General features: G+C 39.3%; 2 protein-coding genes across 3 annotated transcripts; one reads left to right on the top strand and one right to left on the bottom strand.

Moving 5' to 3' along the window:
* Positions 1-2,518: 2,518 nt before the first annotated feature.
* Positions 2,519-8,955, top strand: LOC131331110 (inactive protein kinase SELMODRAFT_444075-like). 2 transcript variants are annotated; one of them, XM_058364950.1, is made up of 8 exons: positions 2,519-2,861; positions 3,396-3,538; positions 4,911-4,993; positions 6,160-7,172; positions 7,357-7,517; positions 7,741-7,814; positions 8,160-8,451; positions 8,609-8,955. In XM_058364950.1, the coding sequence occupies exons 1-8, from the start codon at positions 2,711-2,713 to the stop codon at positions 8,759-8,761; spliced, it is 2,070 nt and encodes a 689-aa protein (XP_058220933.1). In that variant the 5' UTR covers positions 2,519-2,710; the 3' UTR covers positions 8,762-8,955. The 2 variants fall into 2 exon arrangements, with proteins under 2 accessions (XP_058220933.1, XP_058220932.1); XM_058364949.1 differs by having other exon boundaries at positions 2,592-2,861; positions 4,899-4,993.
* Positions 8,956-9,750: 795 nt separating this feature from the next.
* Positions 9,751-12,544, bottom strand: LOC131331111 (protein JINGUBANG-like). Its single transcript, XM_058364951.1, has one exon. The coding sequence runs from the start codon at positions 11,877-11,879 to the stop codon at positions 10,524-10,526; it is 1,356 nt and encodes a 451-aa protein (XP_058220934.1). The 5' UTR covers positions 11,880-12,544; the 3' UTR covers positions 9,751-10,523.
* Positions 12,545-19,633: the final 7,089 nt, after the last annotated feature.

The following is a 19,633-nucleotide window of genomic DNA, read 5'->3' as shown; positions in this document are numbered from 1 at the left end:
ACCGGCCTGTTCCGGACATTTTCCGGTGTTCCGACCGGTACAAAATTACCCTCTCTCTCTCTCTCTCTTTTTTTTTTTTTACATTTTATTTATGTTTATACTTAAAATATGGTAGATATATATTAAATATATATATATAATATTAATTGTGGTAAATCCGGAACGGTACCGGGATACAGCCCGGTACCGATACGTACCATTCCAGTAATGAAAATGGTACGCTGGCCGGTACGGTATTGACAACTTTGAATTTACTAGCTTTAATTATTTGCTTACTACCCCAATAATATATATGGACCCCTGAATGAGGACAGCATTAACTATGAGCACATGCTGCTTGTGTGCCTGATAATAACAGTACACATGATCAGTTTTTTTTTCAACTTACATGCACATCAAATAGTTCTTTTTGTTATGTCAAAAGTAAGTCATTTATACCGAGACTAGAAAATTTACAAGAAATTACTTTCTTGTGGCTTAACTCCAAGCATTGTAACATGTTCAATTGTGAAAGCAAATCTATCAACCAACCGGAAGAGCTATACACAATCGTTTTTTCCTTGCCGGTCCGGTGTGTATTATCAACAATCATCAGTCATCCATGAAGAAATCTCGGCCATTCGATCAAGAAAATACATCATTTTCATGTACGTGGTACGTGGCACCAACAACCATATTTTTTACTTTTCAAAAATTTTTATTTAGTTTTTCGTCGTAATTTTTTAGGTTAATCGTCTCGACGAGACGAATCGAAAAAGTATAAAAATATAGACGGATGTTAAAAAAATTAAAATAAGACGTCACTTTAGATAAATAAGACAGTTGTTTGATATTTTCTTCGTGTTTAGTGAACTTTTTTTTGTCATAATTTTGTACTTTTTAGACTCTTATATCTCCTCCAGGCGGATGATTATCTAAAGTTTAATGCATTTGAAAATTCTATCAAACGGTATCCAATGACCATAACTTCCAAGTCGTTGATATTCTCCTCACGCTTTAAAAGACCATAACTTTCGAGTCGTTGATATTCTTCTCGCGCTTTAAAAGGTAAACGATTTCGATATTGTACGTTTGGTAAAAGCCCACAAATGGCCTAATTAGAACGGACGGGAAGGGAGACGGGACGGGAGCTCAGTCCCTTTCAAAAAGGCTGGTTTACCCGTGTTTTTGAAGGCGATATCTCAGCTAGCTCCACATGGTCATGACAGCTCTCCCATCGCACCAGGTTGTATAATTGTACTACAATTTATGTTTCATTTGTTTAGCATTTTGAATCAATATGCAACCAAATTCAACCAAACTCGAAAGAAGCCTCGAAATGTATTCTAACTTGAATTCTACTATTTTTTTGTGGAGCACCTCAGAAAAGTCGACACATCACATGTCTGACCCGTCTGTCCCATTCTTTTTGGCCGTTGATCCTGCAAATGAATAGCTGAGATGGACAGTGTTGAAACGACGTATTTCAAAGAAAAGAGTTGAAACGACATTGTTTCAAAGCAAAGAGGTCGGCTCATCTCAAATGTTGATTTGCGAGATCAATGGTCGAAAGGTATGGGACAGACAGGTCAGACAAGGGGAGTCGGACAGGTGATCTCAAGCGACGCCTACAAGCTACAATTGACCTGTTGAAATTATATGCTAACTTCCATTAATTGAAGCTTGATCCCTGATAATTGGCCAACCTGGATGATTAACGCCATGGTCCCCTCAAAACGAATTAAAGACTTAACCACAGTTAACCAACAGCCCCTTTTCTTTTTTCTTTTTTATATTGTACTCTCTCCGTCCCTTTTTAAGTGTCTCACTTCGTAATTCCAACTTATTAAGAAAATATCATCATTACACCTTTCACATCAACTTTTACCTCCACTTTCCCTACTTACCCTCTATAAAAACATCATCATTACACTTTTACTCACTAACTTTTCAAAATGGAATCTACTTTTAGGGGCAAAATGAGAAATGTACCCACTTTTACCCACTAACTTTACAAAATGGACACTTATTAAGGAACAGCCTAAAATGAAATACTGGACATTAAAAAGGGGACGGAGGGAGTATAAATTACTATTAGTAAGGGGTTAGCAAGGAAATTAGTTAGTTACTCCCCCATCTCATTTTGTTTGTCCATTATTTTATTTGTCGCTTTTGTGTCTATTACTTATATCTTTCAATCTAAAATATTTTTCAAGTTTCGATAATTTTGTATTATAGAATAAATTGAAATCTATCAACTAAGATTTATATTGTATATTTTTAAAAATTTATATTAAGAAATATACGCAATAAACACAAAAGAAACAAAAAGATTAATGAACAAAAAAATGGGACGGAGAAAGTAAGTTCACTGAAAGTCCAGAAGTTATCCATAGTCCTAAGCCTAAAATATCTCTAACGAGTTTCGAATCCTGGCCTCCTTTGTGAAAAAATGGTGAGATTTAGTGAGAGAGAAAAAAAGACCCAATCAAAATATTTTATTCTCTCAATTTCTCATCAAAACATTTAATCCGAATAAGTGATTTTACTAGAAATGAGAACTCTTTTTTTTTTTTTTTTCTCATGAAAAAAAATAAACAGCCAATTCTTCCCGCAATATAAACTGGCTAAACAGCCATTCTTAAAGCTTTTCAGTACGCGTACATTCCGTCATTCCCCGGCCGCCGGAAATCTTTCTAACCCACTTTCCCGCCAAAATAATTCAGGACGCATGAGCCTGCGAGCCGCCTCTAACGTGATCGTCGCCGTGAAGGCGGAGAAGGTGATCTCGAAGGCTGCCTTGGCTTGGGCTCTGTCCCACGTCGTTCACCCCGGCGATTCCGTTACGCTCCTCGCCGTCATTTCCGGCCACAAAACCGATGGTAAGTAATTTGGCTTTGACCTAACTTCAAAATTCTCTCTGTCATTCATGTTTTGAGTTGTGTTGGAATTGAGGCGTTTGTGTTCTGACTTCTGAGTCACCGAATGCGCGTGCATTGCCATGAATGAGAGCGGGTAAGAGAACGTGAAAGCGCCTTTCGGAAACATTTTAAATTACTAAAATTCGTGGTCATGGTCGTGGTCGCAGTGGTTCTACCAGCGACGGATTAGGATGGTTCATGATGTTATGATTTTTTCCTTCTTTTTCTTTTTTCTTTTTCAATTGGAATTCTGTTTTTTGAACAACTTTTTCTATTGAATTTCAATCGAAGCTTATTGAGAAGTGTGTGTTTATTTCTCGGAAAGATTTGTCTGGTTTGGTTATCGTTTTGGGAAAAAAAACTACTAAATTTCGTGAAAGCCAAAATTGAGAGGCAAGAGCGTAGAGCATTGAGAGCAGGTAGGATGAGATCATTGTGGAACGGAGAGTCGAAGATTATGTGGCCTAACTTGTGTTCATTGTATGTTGGTTGCAGGTAGGATGAGATCACTGTGGAACTTCCCCAGACTGACCGGAGATTGTAGGACCGGTGACTGGGAAAAGTTACCGGAGCGGATATCTCATCAGATCTCTCAGTCATGTTCACAGATGAAACTGAAACTTCACGATCAAATCGAGGTGACTCTACTTAAATTCCCCAATTTCGCTTGCTTTACGTTGTAGGGCCAGCTCACACGCGCCTCTATTATTTCTTAGGGCCAATTCCACCCTTCACTAGTGGCGTCCAATTAGTGCCGGGAGTCCGGGACAAGTTCGTTTGAGTGGCCATACTGGTCTATTAGAGTCAATAACATTTTGAAACTGAGATCTAGAAAGGAGCAAACCCTAAGATTGCTATCTGGCAAATGCTTGATAACTCAATTTTTGAAAGCCTTAGAGCATCTCCAACCAAGCTTCAAAACTTCATTTGAATTCCTAAAAATGAACCATTTATACTTCATATAATGAAGAACCTTCTTCATTTTATACCCCACTTTAAAATGGTATTGTAGATTGTATTGTAATTTATTTATCATAAAATTAGTATAATTAGAAAGGGATTCACAATGCCTTTAAAATGAGACCAGTCATCAACTTATCTAACAAATTTGTTTAAAATCACAACTTTAAAATTTGGAGGAAAAGTGGAGGTTTTTGGAGAGAAATGGATGAAATTTTGAAGAAATGAAGAATGGTGATTGGAGTTAATGTAAATAATTGTACTTTGCAAAATCACTTTTGTAATTAAATATACTTTTTTTGGTTCTTCAAAATGAATTTTTTTGAAGAATTGAGTTGGAGCTGCTCTTAAGAGGTCAAACAATAAAATACTTTGGGTATCTGCTCACTCAATTGCGTCTTTGGAGAATCTCTTATTCTGGATTGGGGTTCTGGCACAGTGGCATTCGATTGAGTTGTTGAGGTTTGGAAGATTCTGAGCCTGTTAATTCCTTGGGAAAGTGTAATTTATTTCAGATTTGGAGGTACCATGTGCCTGGAAATGTTTAAATTAGATTGGCATGACCTCGGGAATTCTATGATCTTTATATAATTGCATTATCCTTCATAGTCACCATTCAGTACAACCCTGATGCTCCACAGTCCACATTAGCCTCGAGCGGTAAATTATGCATAGTGCACGGTTGCTGTTGGGGAAACAAATATATTTGTACGCAACAAAGAGATTTATTTCTACTGTAGTAACTATCAACACCGATGCACCACACTCTAAGTCCCCGTTTCTTTGAGCAGAAATGAGCATGGACTATATATTCCAAGCGACTACTATCAAATTTCTGTGGTCCGATGAGTTTACCCTCAGATATATTATCCGACAAACTTCTCTCTGCCGGACTTCTCCATGCCTTCATAACTTCTGACCAGAACAAACTGCAAGAAATTTTAACAAGTCTTCTCTTTGCTTACCAAATAATAGATTGATAGTTGTAACTTGTAACTGCCTGATCGCCCTGCCTTCATAACTGTTTGTTGACTTTAGGTTACAATACAGATTAAGGTGGTATCAGGTACACCAACTGGAGGTGTTGCTGCAGAGGCAAAGTATCATGCAGCCAGCTGGGTCATACTGGACAAGTAATTAAACATAAATGTATTATTTCTCATTTTCTTACCTATCAATTGGATTGTTTGGTGTCAAAATTACTACTTTTTCCATGATTCTTTAGTTTTTCTCCGTCATGGAATCCTCCTTATAGGGAAGGGTACCAAACTGGCTAAATGGGTATGGACACATCCTGTTATGCATTATACTGTTATATTAGGCAGTCTGTGTGTGAATAGAAATCTATGCAGTTGTTTCGCTATCTCCAATGACATGAGATAGGTTTAAAATAAGTCTTGAATTCTTGTATGCAACTTGTATTTGAGACTCATGTGTAGTTCGGTATTTTCATTTATAACCATGACGCATATGAGTGCTCAATTCAGGTCTTAAGTTTCAATGGGAGCATCTTGCCTTGCAATGATTTCAAGGTGTTTCAGTAGTTATTAAATATAAGTGACAAAGAGGTAGCAAGACGGTCATCAAAATTATGGTGGCCAAATCCACTTGAATTATCAACCAAATTGGGTTTCCGGTAGGTCTCAATACCACACTGGGTGAACCAGTGTACTAAATTCTCACTATATTGACTCAATACTATTGAGTATAAAATATGTTTTCATCTAAGTAGGTGATAACATTGTCTCTATGGGTGACCAAACAAGAAACAAGAACAGTTCAGCAAATTGGATTTCTTTGGAGCCCTTACTGGACGGGGCAGTTAGTTGGGACTTTGTTTTCCAACCCAATAGTTATGTCAAGGTTTCTGTCACTCTGAACCAACCAGACTCGTTGGGATAGAGTTTCAACTGAGTCTACTTTCAATGTTGATACCTGAAGTTCTATCCAAGTTTTATACATGATTCATTTGCATAGGCATAATGGCTCAATTAGGAAGTCGTACATTGGTAAGTCCTATTATTTTTCAGGTTGCTGCAATTTTATGTAGCATCCAGTGATTAGGCAATTGATGAAAATGTTTGTGGAGATATGGTTTTCCAGCTTTTTGTGTGCTCCCATAGTCACAAATTAACAGAGCATGATTTTACTTGTATTTGGGTTGAAATCTTCATAAAAATATGTCTTCATCTCTTTTTGATTGTAGTAAAAAAAAATTTGAACTCATTTCTCATGCATGTTGTAAAAACATTAAGGAATAGACCAAACACCAACATCGGTTTTTGTTCTTCCTAAACAGAAATTTGAAGCAGGAGCAAAAGCATTGCCTGGAAGAACTTCACTGCAGCATTGTGGTAATGAAACGCTCCCAGCCAAAAATCCTTAGGCTAAATCTAGGACCCTCAGATGAACTCCAAACCCCCTTCTTTTCTGCTGCTTCTTCGCCTGGTTCTGATTTTAGAGAGATACACAGACACAAGATGAGGCATTCCACTCCTGTGAGCAGCCCTGAAGAACCAAGTATTTCCTACGCAAGAACAACACAAGAATATTCGTTATCCAGTCCAGACACAAAGGAATCTCCTTTTATTGTCTATGAACGAAATCCACTTTTTGAAGGACCAAAGATGGGTATGAAGAGTCCAAGTAATATACGTAACGGCTTCAATGACCAGCTAAAAGGACTAAATGCGGACGGGGAAATGGTAGTTACTCTCTCAACAAGACCAAAATCATCTACAGATAAAAGTGATACCAGTGTGTTCTGGATTCCCCAAAATCACTCTGTTACTGAGAAAGCCCCACCTAGCAGAAACTACAGAAATACCCTCAAGACCAAATCTCCCACTCCCAGAACTGAATTTGATACCATTGTGCAGTTTAATAAGAAAGCGTACAATTTTGACTCAACCATCAGACAGGCAGTCTCTTTAGGCAGAACTTCCTCTATAGCTCCTCATTTATGTTCATTTTGTCAACACAAGGCACCTGTTTTTGGAAAACCGCCACAACGATTTGATTATAAACTCCTCAAGGAAGCTACTGATGGGTTCTCAGATTTAAATTTCTTGGCAGAAGGTGGGTTTGGAACAGTTCATAGAGGGGTCTTGAGGGATGGTCAGGTGGTTGCAGTGAAGCAGTTGAAGTCGACTGGTTCAAAGGGAGATACTGATTTCTGCAGGGAAGTGAGGGTTCTGAGCTGTGCACAACATAGGAATGTTGTGTTACTTATTGGGTTTTGTGTCGAGGGAAAAATCAGACTTTTAGTTTACGAGTACGTATGCAATGGCTCCTTGGACTTCCATTTACACGGTATAGTTTAATTCCTTCCATTTTCTGTCCGCCTGCATTTACGCACCTCATCCCTCAGCACATACTCTGATTTTTATTGCACGTAGGTCAATGTTTGTTTGTTTAATACGATAATATTCAATTGACTAGCTGTGCCCTCAGTGCATGCATCATCTGATCACAACACATTGTTTATGCATGATAGGGAACAAGGGAACAACTATAGATTGGCACTCACGCCAAAAGATAGCTGTTGGAACGGCAAGAGGGTTAAGATACCTTCATGAAGATTGTAGAGTGGGCCGTGTCGTTCATAGAAATATGCAGCCTAGAAACATCCTCCTAACTCATGATTATGAGCCTCTGGTACTTCTTCTTCTTTTTTCTGAACAAAACTGAAATCGTTAATATCTACAGTGTGCTGCACTAGGAGTAGAAATTGTTCAACTTCAAACTGCACCGATGCAACCCATGGACTTCTAATGTGGTGCCACGGCTACTACTCATCTTCACATACTATTTTTGGTTTTGAAGTTCATGTCTTGCCAACTTAGCTTCACTGGTCTTATTACGTGGCTTATCTATTTAGATTGCTGATTTTTGGCTTGCAAGATTGCCCACAGAATGCGATATATCCGATGAGCAAGTTGTTGGAACTTCAAGGTAATTGTCACATGTGTCCTTCAAAAAATATACCCAATATTGTATCCTTCTCTCAGTTGTGAACAACTCTGGAAGGCAGTGAAACTTGATTCTTACTTAGTTTTTGCTTAAAAAAACAGTGCGGTTTCACCTCTTTCAACATGATGCGTTTTGTGTATTATTGCCTTCACTTTTTGGTTACAAAAACAGTGCGGTTTCACCTCTTTCACGTGATGCATTTTGTATATTATTGCCTTCACTTTTTGTTTTCCTTAGTGCTATTCAATCATGCAACTCTGTAATGTAAAGTTCAAAATCTGGGATCCAAAGATTATGGCAATGTGATTATTGCCGATTCTCTGTCAGGTATCTTGCACCGGAGTACTTTAGTGATGGAAAGATTACAGAAAAAGTTGATGTATATGCATTTGGACTGGTATTATTAGAGCTGATTACAGGTCAAAGAACCATAGACTTCCAATGTTATGAGGGACAGCAAATGGTTCATGGAAATTTTCACTCCTTGACTGCACAACCTGGCCATATGTTTGTAAAAAAATACCAACTCAATGACTTGCCAACGGAGGTTCAGGCGATGAGTCATGCTGCCTTCTTGTGTCTAAACCCTGATCCTGAATCACGACCCCCTGTGTCAAAGGTTTCTACCTCCCTCTGTGATCTAATAATTAGATAGAACATTTCTTCAAGTAATAGCTTTTTCTTGCTGACTCTTTTCAATGGTTTGTGATTGCTTCACTTCCTTTGATCGAGAGGTTGATTGCACAAAATGAACCACTTATTTTTGTATTTACTAGGTCCTAAGAATACTAGAAGCAGGAGATGGAGTCGTACCTCTGGGCTTGGACTTGAACTCTGTGGGTAGTAGAAGTGGATATATGCAGGGCCTAAATTCAAACATACGACTTGAATCAACAAACAGGCATTCTCGCAGTCTTTCTCATTCTTAATAATACTCAATTGGCTTGGAACTTTATCTGGTGAGTTGCCTGGATCTATTTGTACTTGTTATTTTTTGCTGCTCTTTCTCATCACTTAACTGTTTCTTTTTTCCAAGTTTATACCATCGTGGTTATTGTCCACAGTCAGTCATTCTTTGGGAACTCAAGTTTGCTGCCTTCAATACAATTCAAATGTTGTTTCACTTCCTTGTACTGTTTCAAAGCTTTGCCTATTAATGTTCTGTCCAATCGATGATAGTTTTCGCCTATGATGCACGGACACGGATACGGACACCGATACGGACACGGGGACACAGGAATTCTAAAAAAATTGGGACACAGACACGGCGGAGGACACGCCATGTGTATTTTATTTATTTATATAAATAAATAAATAATTTTAGTTTGACACCCAGAAATTTTGAAAAAATTACAATTTGGCCCCAATTTTTTTAAAAATTACAGTTTGACCTCCAAATTTTTAAAAATTACAATTTGGCCTCCAATTTTTTTTTGGAAAATTACAGTTCGGCCCCTACTGTGTCCCCATCTGTGTCCCCCCGTGTTTCCAGCCGTGTCCCCGTAAAAAATTTAAACCATATGTGTCTCCGTGTCTGATGCTACGATACTTCGACCTTTAGAGGTGTCGGTGCTTCATAGGTTTTTGCTGATCCTAGACTCCTCGTTACAGACAGTAAAAAAAAAAAAATTTCTTTTGGGAAAACGAATATTCAAGCTGCCATAAGAAAGGCTTTGAGATAATCGTATATAGTTGTAGCCTTGCAAGTGTGAGTTGCTACGACACTTGGTTTATAGGAAAAGATAAGATTTGCATGACAACCCTAACTGTTAGTTTTTAGAAAGTAGTAAGTACTTGGAAATGAACCATGCAAAGAAAAGGGAAAGAAAGAGTGAAAATTCAAAACTACTGTAGGGAATTCATGGGCTGATGTGCCTCATAGTAGTCGAAGATTTCTCATTTCCAAGTAGTCTGCTCTGCAATTGCACACATAGTAATGGTATTCTCATTTGTCGAATAATGCAAAAGAACAAACAGTTTGACTCATCCTGATTAAGTCATTTCACTACATAATAACTTGTAGAACATTTTTCTTGACTTGTTTGTCAATTTCCTAGTTGATAACTCCTGAATCACGAAATGTTACAATGCAGAATAATTTCTTGTCACTGGGATTGCGTAACCTTTGAAACCTCCGCCTAGCTAGTTTTGACTTCCTATCCGAGTAGTCCTATTATACTATCAAACCAGACAAACTAGTACAGAATTCCAAAGTTTGTAGAGCCAATATAGATAAATGCACTGACATGAACGACATGTTTCTGTTATCGTGGTTCGAGTATCAGTTTCGAGATCTAAAATCCTCAACAAAAGACAGCCTGGGTTTGATTTAAAATGGAGGCGCAAAATGAATGGCACCCATATGGTGAGGCTAGTGCCTCCTGACCCGGGAAATTCCCCAGGAGCAAAAGAATGGGGGAATGTTAGAAAACACATTCACAAACTGCAACAAATGAAAAACTGTTTTTTAGGATACATTAGCTATGTTTGTAAGGGGGAAAAAAATCTCAATCTGTTTCAATGCCCTCTCCAATAATCCAATAATCATGCATGTCCACAACAATACAGAACAACAATCCTCCTGTTCTTCAATACGACGTGTTGCCATACGAGAATCATCACAAGTTCTTCATTAAGGTTACACGTGTCACTCACCGTATCGGAAGTTCTGGCCCGGCCCCGCCAGCTTGATCAGTACTTTGCTGATGGAATAGAATCCCACGAAACGTTCCCCTCCGAGGAAGTACTGTAGTGTTGCTGCATCATGGCCATCTGATGCAGATCAGGCGCCAGTTCCGACACGCTCCACACCTTCACAGACTTGTCGAGGCTCCCACTGTACACCACCCATTTTTGATCCCCAGCCGTCGATTCCCGGTCCTCCTCCACGGCAAGACACTTGACGGGCCCGGTATGGCCCGTCAAGACGGACAGACATGTGTGGACCATCCCCTCCCTCCTCCACACGCATATGGTCTTGTCCGCCGACCCGCTGAACACCAGATTACCTGCAGCCGCGAGGCACAGAACCGCCAGCTTGTGCCCCTTGAGTGTCCCACCGTGGCACAGCTCCTTCTCCCTTTCCCAGAAATTCACCAGCCCGTCCGACGACCCGCAGTAGACCACCGAACCCGACCCGCTTACGGCCAAAGACGTAACCGCACACTCTTGTTTCAACAGCGTGTCTATCAGTGTGTGTTTCGTCACCTTCCCTGCAATCTCTCTCGTCCAAACCTTGACGGTCCCGTCAGCGGATCCAGTGAAGACCATTCCGTTAACGGTGGCCACGACTGAGTTAACGGCATCGTCGTGGGCCTTAACGGACTCGAGACACTTCGAGTTTTCCATCCTCCAGACCTTAAATGTTCTGTCCCAAGAAGCCGAATACAAAAGGCCCGCTTGTTGATCCATGCTCAAGCTGGAAATCGCATCGATGTGCTTAATCCAGATAGCAGTCCGCTTCCTCTTAACTTCCACGTAGTTCCTCGGCTTGATTGAGCATTTGAATATGTCCATGAAAGTGGGCAATGTCCCGGCCCGCTTGTGAACGTTCGGGTTCTTCGGGTGGATCTTCCACACCCGGACCTTCCCGTCCTGATGACCCGTGAAAATCTTCTCCCCCGAGATGATAATAGCCTTCACCAACCCGCTGTTGGATTTGAACGCGGAGAACTCCTTCATGTTCTTCCAGACCCGGATGTTCTTGCTGTCGGACCCGGTGTAGAGGAGGTCGCGAAAGGCCGCGAGAGAGTAAATGTGGCCTTCTTCGCGAACGAGGGAGGAGATGAGGCCGTTTTGCGGGAGGTTTTGAGGTGGGTTCTCGTCAAAGTGCTGGGACCATGGTGATTTGTTGAAGGGAGTGGTTTGGTTCCAGGGAGACATCATCATGGGGGACCCCTCTCCGCTCATCCGGCTCGGGTCAAAGGCGGAGAAGCTGCTGTTCCGGGCGGCATAGTCCTCGTCAGTGACGGTCGATGAGGAAAGGTTCGGGTCGGAGTGCATCATGTTGTGGGACATTGAAGGTAAGCTTTTCCTCTCACTGTACATGGATGTTTCAGGTAGTTACGTTCACCAAAATCCTATGTATTCTTTGAAGGAAACGAACAGAAAGGATTGCCGAAAGGTTGCAGATATGATGAGAGAGAGAGAGAGAGAAGGATTTTGGAAGGAGAATATAAAAAGTGTAAAGGGCGGGAGAGGAGAGAGAGAAGAGTAAGTTATAAACGGAGAGGAACGGTTAAGGGAGATATGGGGCAATGGGATGAGGACACGTGTTGGGACAAAACGTTAGTCTTACGTGTGGACAATTTTGTGGGGGAGAGAGAAAATTAGGGACCGACGTTGGTGTTGGTTTTGTTTTTTGTTTTTTTTGTTTGTTAGAAAAGGATTGGTGGTGAGACATGCACGGCGGCTGGTTTGTGCACTATTATAAGAATCTATTATGGGAAACTTTTCGAGCTCTAAAATATGGAAAATTACTGCTGGCTTCTCCAGAGCACCGCCACGTGATATTACATGCGTGGGCATTTTTTGCCATACATTTGTGTGGATTTCGTTACGGAGCTTATGGTGGAAAAGGCTCATGGAGCAGCGCCATGTGACGTAGCAAAAGCACTGCGTAATCACTCTTGAAATATGGGTAGGAGGATAAAATGTGCCAAAAGGTACATAATTTTTGTTTGTGTTTTTAGAACAGACCCCAATGGTCTATAATTTGATTACACTATTGTCTTTTAAACCTACAACCTGTGGGCGAAATTAAATCACCTTTTATTTAAACCATAGGTGCAATGAACATTGAATTTGTATGGACAGAGGCATGGATCTTGAACTTAAACTAGCCAGGAATCAGGATACCTCGTGTCCCAATCCAATAGCGTATTTAATTTTAAATTTTTGTATACCAGCGAAAATCAGGATTGTTAGAATAATTAGATAACATTGGAGGAGAAATTGAACACATGACCTCCTTTCTTCTCACGCTTATGTGCACCCTTTGATACAGTTGGACCAGGGGCCTCTTGGCCAATCTGATTGTGTTATTTTCAAACTTGTCATGGTAATTTCTTTTTTTCTTTTATAACACGGCATCCGACCTAATTGATCGACTAATTCTAGGAATCAATCTACCGCCCAAGGATGGATCGAGGGCGGATGGGACCGTACGACTTCCCTACCCATATTTCAAATTTGTGGTAGAAATATGGTACTCTTTTTACAAAAACTTTAAAATTATGTAGGTTTGCCCGTCTAATACTGTCTTGAACAATCCAACACTCGCCAAAGCAAGAGCTTTTTAAAAAAAGTGATGTTAGTTGTAGCCATAATTTTACTTTTTGTACTATGATTTTGTTTTTAGAATAGATAACAATGCACAAAACTATATGCAGCTACAACTATAGAAGATGACCATAATAGTAGTTGACTAGATTGTTGAAAATATAATATGTAACACTCTTTCTCGTAGTATTTTTACAATTTATATTGGTAAAAGTAATACACCTTTTATATGTTATTTTCTAAAACAAAATGCACCCATCCAATCTTGAAATTTTGTGTCTATCCCTGCTATCATCACTAGAGAGAGGTCTAATTAAAGTCGAGAAACCTTTACAAAGTGGCCAAACATAAGTAGAAGGAACATAAAAAGGTCAATATTGAAATTCTGCGTCCGTCCATGTTATTATCACTAGAGAGAGGTCTAATTAAAGTAGAGAAACCCTTATAAAATGGCCAAACACAAGCAGAAAGGAACATAAAAAGGTTGATAAATTCACATGTAAAGGTAAAAAAATAAAATAAAGTTTGGTTATAACTTTATAAATAAGGGGGAGTGAAAAATAAGGAGCGTGTTTATTTACTTAAGTTTAAACACATTTGAATAACACAGTAATAGATTGTACTTCTCTTCATTGTGGTCTGAGCCAATCAAAGCAGCCAATATATTCACATTTATACGCACGTGCATATGCTTGCCGAGTGAGAGTATGACAACAAATAAGAGGTTCGGTTCTTTTAAGCTCACAGGTTCAATTCTCACCGCCAATAAAAAAAATCTTTAGGTCCATCGGAAATTCATTTGTTCATTAATTTTAAGGTCCTGAAATTATACGGGTTGTTGGTAAATTGGTCAAACAATTGGTTTTTAAAAAGAAAAGCATCCACTATGCTTCAAGGATGAACAATCTTAACGACCTAACGAACTGCCCATGCGGGCGACCGACACGTAGCGGAGCGACCGTTGTGGCAGCTAACATCAAGACAGACAAGTATATGTGTAGCTCCATGACAAGTTTTTGGGTGCAAATAAGATATAGGACACGTGGTATCCGATTGCACATTTGAACCGTCCAAAACCCTATAGGAGACGAGGTACCGTCCGCGCATTTGAGCCGTCCAAATGTATTTTGGACGGTCATGATTTTAGAGAGAGAGAGAGAGAGAGAGAGGAGAGAGAGTGTTCGGCTGGGGGGAGAGAGAGAAAGTGTGTTCGGATCTGGGCCGTCCAAAATACGTGTGGACGCCAGATACACACTGGGTACCATCACGTTGTACCCAATTTGCACCCAAAAGCTTCTCGCAACTCCACAACTGGTATACTGCCACGTCAACGAAGGTCTTTTGGCCTTTGCTAACGTAATGGCTATGTAAAAGCACAAACATTAAACAAACCATATCCCCTTATCGGAGCTAATTATAGGAAGTCTTTTTCTTTTTCCCATCAAAAGATTTAAAGAAATCATTGGAAAAGGCTTTCAATTTATCCCCGCAACTTTAGGCAGATGCATGAAGTCGTACCCTCCAAACCTCGTGAAGGCTAAACATTTCAAGCTTTGGAGTCACGGGAGAGTTTGTTTAGTCTTTAATTTTAGAACCTCAGAATTAGTCAAGATGCACGCAGACTGACCCGGATAATTGACTATTAAAAAAAAAAAAACACTTAAGGTAAATGCATCGTTGTTTTTGTTGGGTGAAAAAGCATTTTGTTGAATGACATCGAATCTGTAGCTCCAAGTTTGGACAAACTATAAGGTATCCCGTATAAATTTTTATGTATGGAGTATTTAACAAATACTAGTACTTTGGCCCACTAGAGGTATTAAAAAATGTTTGGCAAAAAAAAAAAAAAAAAAAGGTATTAAAAAATAGACACAATTGCCCCTCTTCACGACCGATAATCTTACCTTTTCTTGGAAACGGCAACAGATTTATTACTAAAAAAATCTTGACAAAAGATACATCAATGGATCAAGCCCAAAACACCTAAATGAGCAAAGCTTATACAAAGAATGGGCCAAGCCCAGCCCAAGAAGCCCAAACCAAACCCTAAACCATTTCAACATCAGTCACCGCCACCACCAAATCGTCTACCACCTCACCGAGCAGCCAAACCACCCCCATCAGAACCCACCTGCTTGGACCACGTACATACCACCACCAGGCAACGAACCAGCAACCCGCATTGCCGCCGAACACAAGATACCAAACCCCAATAACGACCGCGGAAGAACCGCCACTTCGGTCCTCACAGACGACCGATAATCTTACCTTGACTAACTTTGAAAAAGTTTTTGATGGAATTCTGCGTCCACCATTGTCTATGAGACTTTGTGTATCAAATATGGGTAATGTTCATCAGTTAATGGACTTCCCTCATTCTACAGAATTCTAGAAGCTGTAATTCATGTTTTTTTTTTTTTGTTTGGTAAGAAACTGTGTTTCATGTTTTCTTACCTATCTTCCTCCAAATGGAAAAACACACACAAACAGTGTTTCCTTATCATGTCGACAAGATCCATATGCTATAACCATGATCAAATCCTTAAGATAAGCTTACCACATTGTGACAGTGATTCAAATATCACCTACTTTTTTTTCTTGACGGTTCCAGGAGTCTGGGCCAATTTACACAAATCTCAACTAATTCTCACTCCGATCCAGTCAAAGGCAGACTATCCACGCTTGGACTAAGAAGCTCACAAGAAATCACTTGCTTGAGGCCTAACCACTGGGCCCAAGAACTCAGTGAAAGTTGCTTACAATGTTTAAGGAAGCACAGGTAATATTTGAGAATTAGGGAAAATGACGGCCCATGACGTGTTTTGATAATTAATACCCGCCAAGGACATGCTGAGAACATTTGAGTACATTTGTTAATGCTGAAAATGTCCTTGGAGGGTATTAATTATCAAACACGTCCTTGGCCGTCATTTTCCCTTTGAATTAAGTGTTAGTAAAATACGTCAATAGCAAGAAAAAACAAAGTTAAATTTAGTCTAAATTCCAGATCACTTTAATTTCATTTGTTTTTAATTTGGGGGATTTGCTCCCGCTCTCTCATAAGGTCTCAAGATTGAGACCCCTCATGTATTATCAACTCCTATGGAGTTGGTTCATAGGAAGTTGTGCTCGGACTTTAATTGGTCTTTCTGCAAATGAGCGGTGGAATTGGGCTTTCAGAATTAGTCAATGTGCGCATAAACTGGTTCAGACACCCGAAATTAAGCTCATTTAAGGTGGTAGAAGCGTACATTAATTAGATGGTTGGGTATGGCTGCACAAGGGCACCATTCATGCTACATCAGTCCTGGACATAATCCCACAACTTTTTCTTTAGGATTGCCTTATTAAGGTAGTGATAGTAGTTAAAGAAAGAATGCTAATGAAAATTATTGGTTGGGTCAATCAGCCACCCAAGAAAATCAGCCACATAAGGAGGACAAGGGGACAAAGGTGGCTGAGAAATTATTCCTCGGGAAAAAGGGCTTGACCTCGGGCGAATCATGGACCAGATTGGTTTGGTACGGGAGTGAACAAATGACATAATCAATTGAGACGAATTAGAGGACTGTTCGGTTCGGTTTTGAACCACGGTATATTTCCAATCGAGAAATCACGTTCGCAAACTACAGTATATAACAACACAAAAAACACTACGAAACAATACTATTTCTGAAATAGTGTATATGCACACTTATAAGTTTTGATTGCAGTAATTTACTTCAAAGATTAGGCCCCAGCCCACAAATATATCCCGGCTGGGAATGGGCTTGTTTCTTGGGCCCGTGGCCTACCTGAAACTTATTTCCTGCACTATTTTCACATGGGTTTTCTTTTCTTTTCTTTTTTCTTTTCTTTTTTATTTCATGTGCATTTAATCTTAAGTTTATTTTTTGCTCCATAATTCTGGAAGGTTTTTTTCTTTCCTTTATCCAAATTTTTTTCATATTTTTCAGTTTTGTGTAATTTTTTCTGAATTATTGGTTTTTCTCGACAAGAAGAATCTAATAAGTAAAAAATTATGTTCAAACATCACTCTTTTTGAATAAAAAAGAAATCCAAAAATTAGCCTATTTTGACTAATTTTTTTATTTATTTAAAAATAGTATTTTCAACATAATGTTTTACTTTTTTAGATCCCTCTTTTAGAAACGAATTAATAATTTTAAAGCAAAGTTAACAAATGTAAAAAATTAATTCAAACAAATAAGTTAGCCAAACAACTAAATTATTATTTTTTTTGTATGCCAATTTTTATTTTCATTTATTTTGATAAACATTCGCAAAGGGTGAAAATTTCATGCTCCTAAAATATCATCTTATTTTTTTGTTATTTCAAAAACATTTTTTTAATCAAAATGGTCTCGTGCAATCAAGGCCTTTTTAGCATTTGAAGGAATCTATTTTTCCGTAGTATTTGACTATTTGTAATCATTATATTCCTTCCTCAAATGAAAGAATTCATATTACTTACCTTATTCCACCCAACTTTAGAAAGCATTAGATTCGACAATACAATTTTCTTTTTTTTTTTTTGGGCAATATTATTGTTGGGGGAGTAAAAAAAGTAGACCCTTTCAAAAGAACCCTAGACCGACAGGACACCGAATTAGCCTAGAAAAATCAGTGGTGGTGCACTCTCTGCTTTTTGCTCTGTTCCAAAGTGCCACACACCTGCTTCGTACCCCAACACACCAGCAGAAATGTTCCCACACAACCCTCGGTACATTAAGTCGACCATTCACTGAAGAACGTGCAAATTGGTCCAAGGCATTAGTGAAAACAGCAATAGAAAGTGATGAGGTATCCATTGCTACGGTAGGAAAATGAAAAAAAAAATAGAAATAGAAATAAATGTGTATTTCCTATATTTGTGTAATTCTATAGTACCGGTCTTGTTGCTGTGTAAAGTACGTAATTTGAATTGTTTATCTTTCTCGGATTGTCGGGTTCGTAATGCCCACAAAGGAAATAAATTCATTAGACCCGATACAAACATGAATGAAACACGTTTGTTTGGGGGGAAAAAAATTAACGAATAGTATAATTTGAGAAGAAACATGTTTGCTTCGTATTAGTACTGAGATGATAAAAGATGATTTGAGGGGTTCATTCATCCTCCAAAAAAAAGTCAGGGAACACACCTTCCGACTACAATTCCGGACACAACCATTCAATGTACGTAGGTTCACATGTATCGAACGACTTTGGATGTAATTGTGTCCGTAATTGTATTTTGCTCCTTCCTCTCTTGCCGTCCCCCTATATATCCTAACTAGTAAATACCCAATACCCCAAGCCCCACTACAATACCCCCACAGGCCAGAATTCCAAACTCTTTTCTTTTCCATCTAATTTCTTCCTCTGTTTCCTCTGCATCACAAACAAAGCAAAGATGTCTTCTATAGTTTCCAAAAACAACCCACCTCCCTCAGACCTAACTGATCAGAACAATATCAACGAAATTGATCCAGAAGAGAGAGAGAAACCAAACCTCGTCACGACCCATCTTTACTTGAAGCCCACTCACTCCACTGAAACTCTGGACAAAGAAGTCGTCCTTCGCCGTCTAAGGCAGAGGAAGCGCATGAGCAAGGTTGGGACTGCTGTCAAGGCCCTCCTTACCTCCCCCTTCGCTTCCAAGCCCGGCGACAAGGCCTCTGTCCGCCACAAAAAATGGGTTGATGATGCTTTTGCTGCACCTTAAATTCACTTACTTAGTTTCTGTGTCGGATTCCGGTGAAGTCCGCCTGTGGAATCCTTTTGTATGTATAGGTTTTTCTCTTTTTGGAGTGTTATATTTTTGTTTGTATGGCTAAAATAACCAGCTACCATCATTAATTTTCCATGTTTCCAACGATAAAATTTTCAATATAACGGTTATTTGTAACGTCTCTCACAGATGGAATCACGTGAGAGGGCGGTACAAATAACCGTTGCATTGAAACTTTTTTGTTTCCAACCTCTCATTTCGCACAATTTTAGTTTCCTGCAACATGGTTACTCGAATAGTTCGATTTTGCTCGTGCACCTCACTAGTGGATAAACTTGCAAATTCTTTGAACTAGATGTTGAAGTTACTTTACGTGCACATCGACTAATCATGGAGGACCCGAGTCCCATTTGATTAAAATACAAGTTCATAAAGGACTCCGCCATTTTGTCTAACCGGGGAAGAACTAAGAAGGTAGATGGGTAAACGTAAATGAGAAAATTCTTTTTAAGGAGGTGTTGAAAACACTTATTTACAGCACTTAATCATGACCGTCCAAAAGTATTTTGGACAGTCGGAATGTTAATGAAACTATTCTGAATAAGAGTTAATTGTGACGGGTCATAATTGAAAATGAATTTTAGTCATAAGCTACAGTCGCATAACTTCTCTCCCTAGACCAAAACGCTCCCTCTTCTCTCTTTGGTTTTCAAATTGTTTAAGGGGGAGGCTTGGAGGGGGAGGCGCCTCCTCCTCCCCCCGGGCATCTCCTCCTCCTCTCTCTCTTCTTTTTCCCTTCTCTTTTCCC

The sequence above is a fragment of the Rhododendron vialii genome, chromosome 6a, assembly GCF_030253575.1.
Source record: "Rhododendron vialii isolate Sample 1 chromosome 6a, ASM3025357v1".
NCBI classification, from domain to species: Eukaryota; Viridiplantae; Streptophyta; class Magnoliopsida; order Ericales; family Ericaceae; genus Rhododendron; species Rhododendron vialii.
Note: the sequence above shows the minus strand (reverse complement) of the source record. Positions and strands in the feature narration are given on the sequence as shown.

Excerpts from the sequence above, each read along its gene's own strand:
- LOC131331110 (XM_058364949.1), top strand. The coding sequence starts at position 2,711 with ATGAGCCTGCGAGCCGCCTCTAACGTGATCGTCGCCGTGAAGGCGGAG. Across the intron at positions 3,539-4,898 it reads AACTTCACGATCAAATCGAG|GTTACAATACAGATTAAGGT; the intron begins GTGACTCTACTT and ends TGTTGACTTTAG. Across the intron at positions 7,173-7,356 it reads CTTGGACTTCCATTTACACG|GGAACAAGGGAACAACTATA; the intron begins GTATAGTTTAAT and ends TATGCATGATAG.
- LOC131331111 (XM_058364951.1), bottom strand. The coding sequence starts at position 11,879 with ATGTACAGTGAGAGGAAAAGCTTACCTTCAATGTCCCACAACATGATG.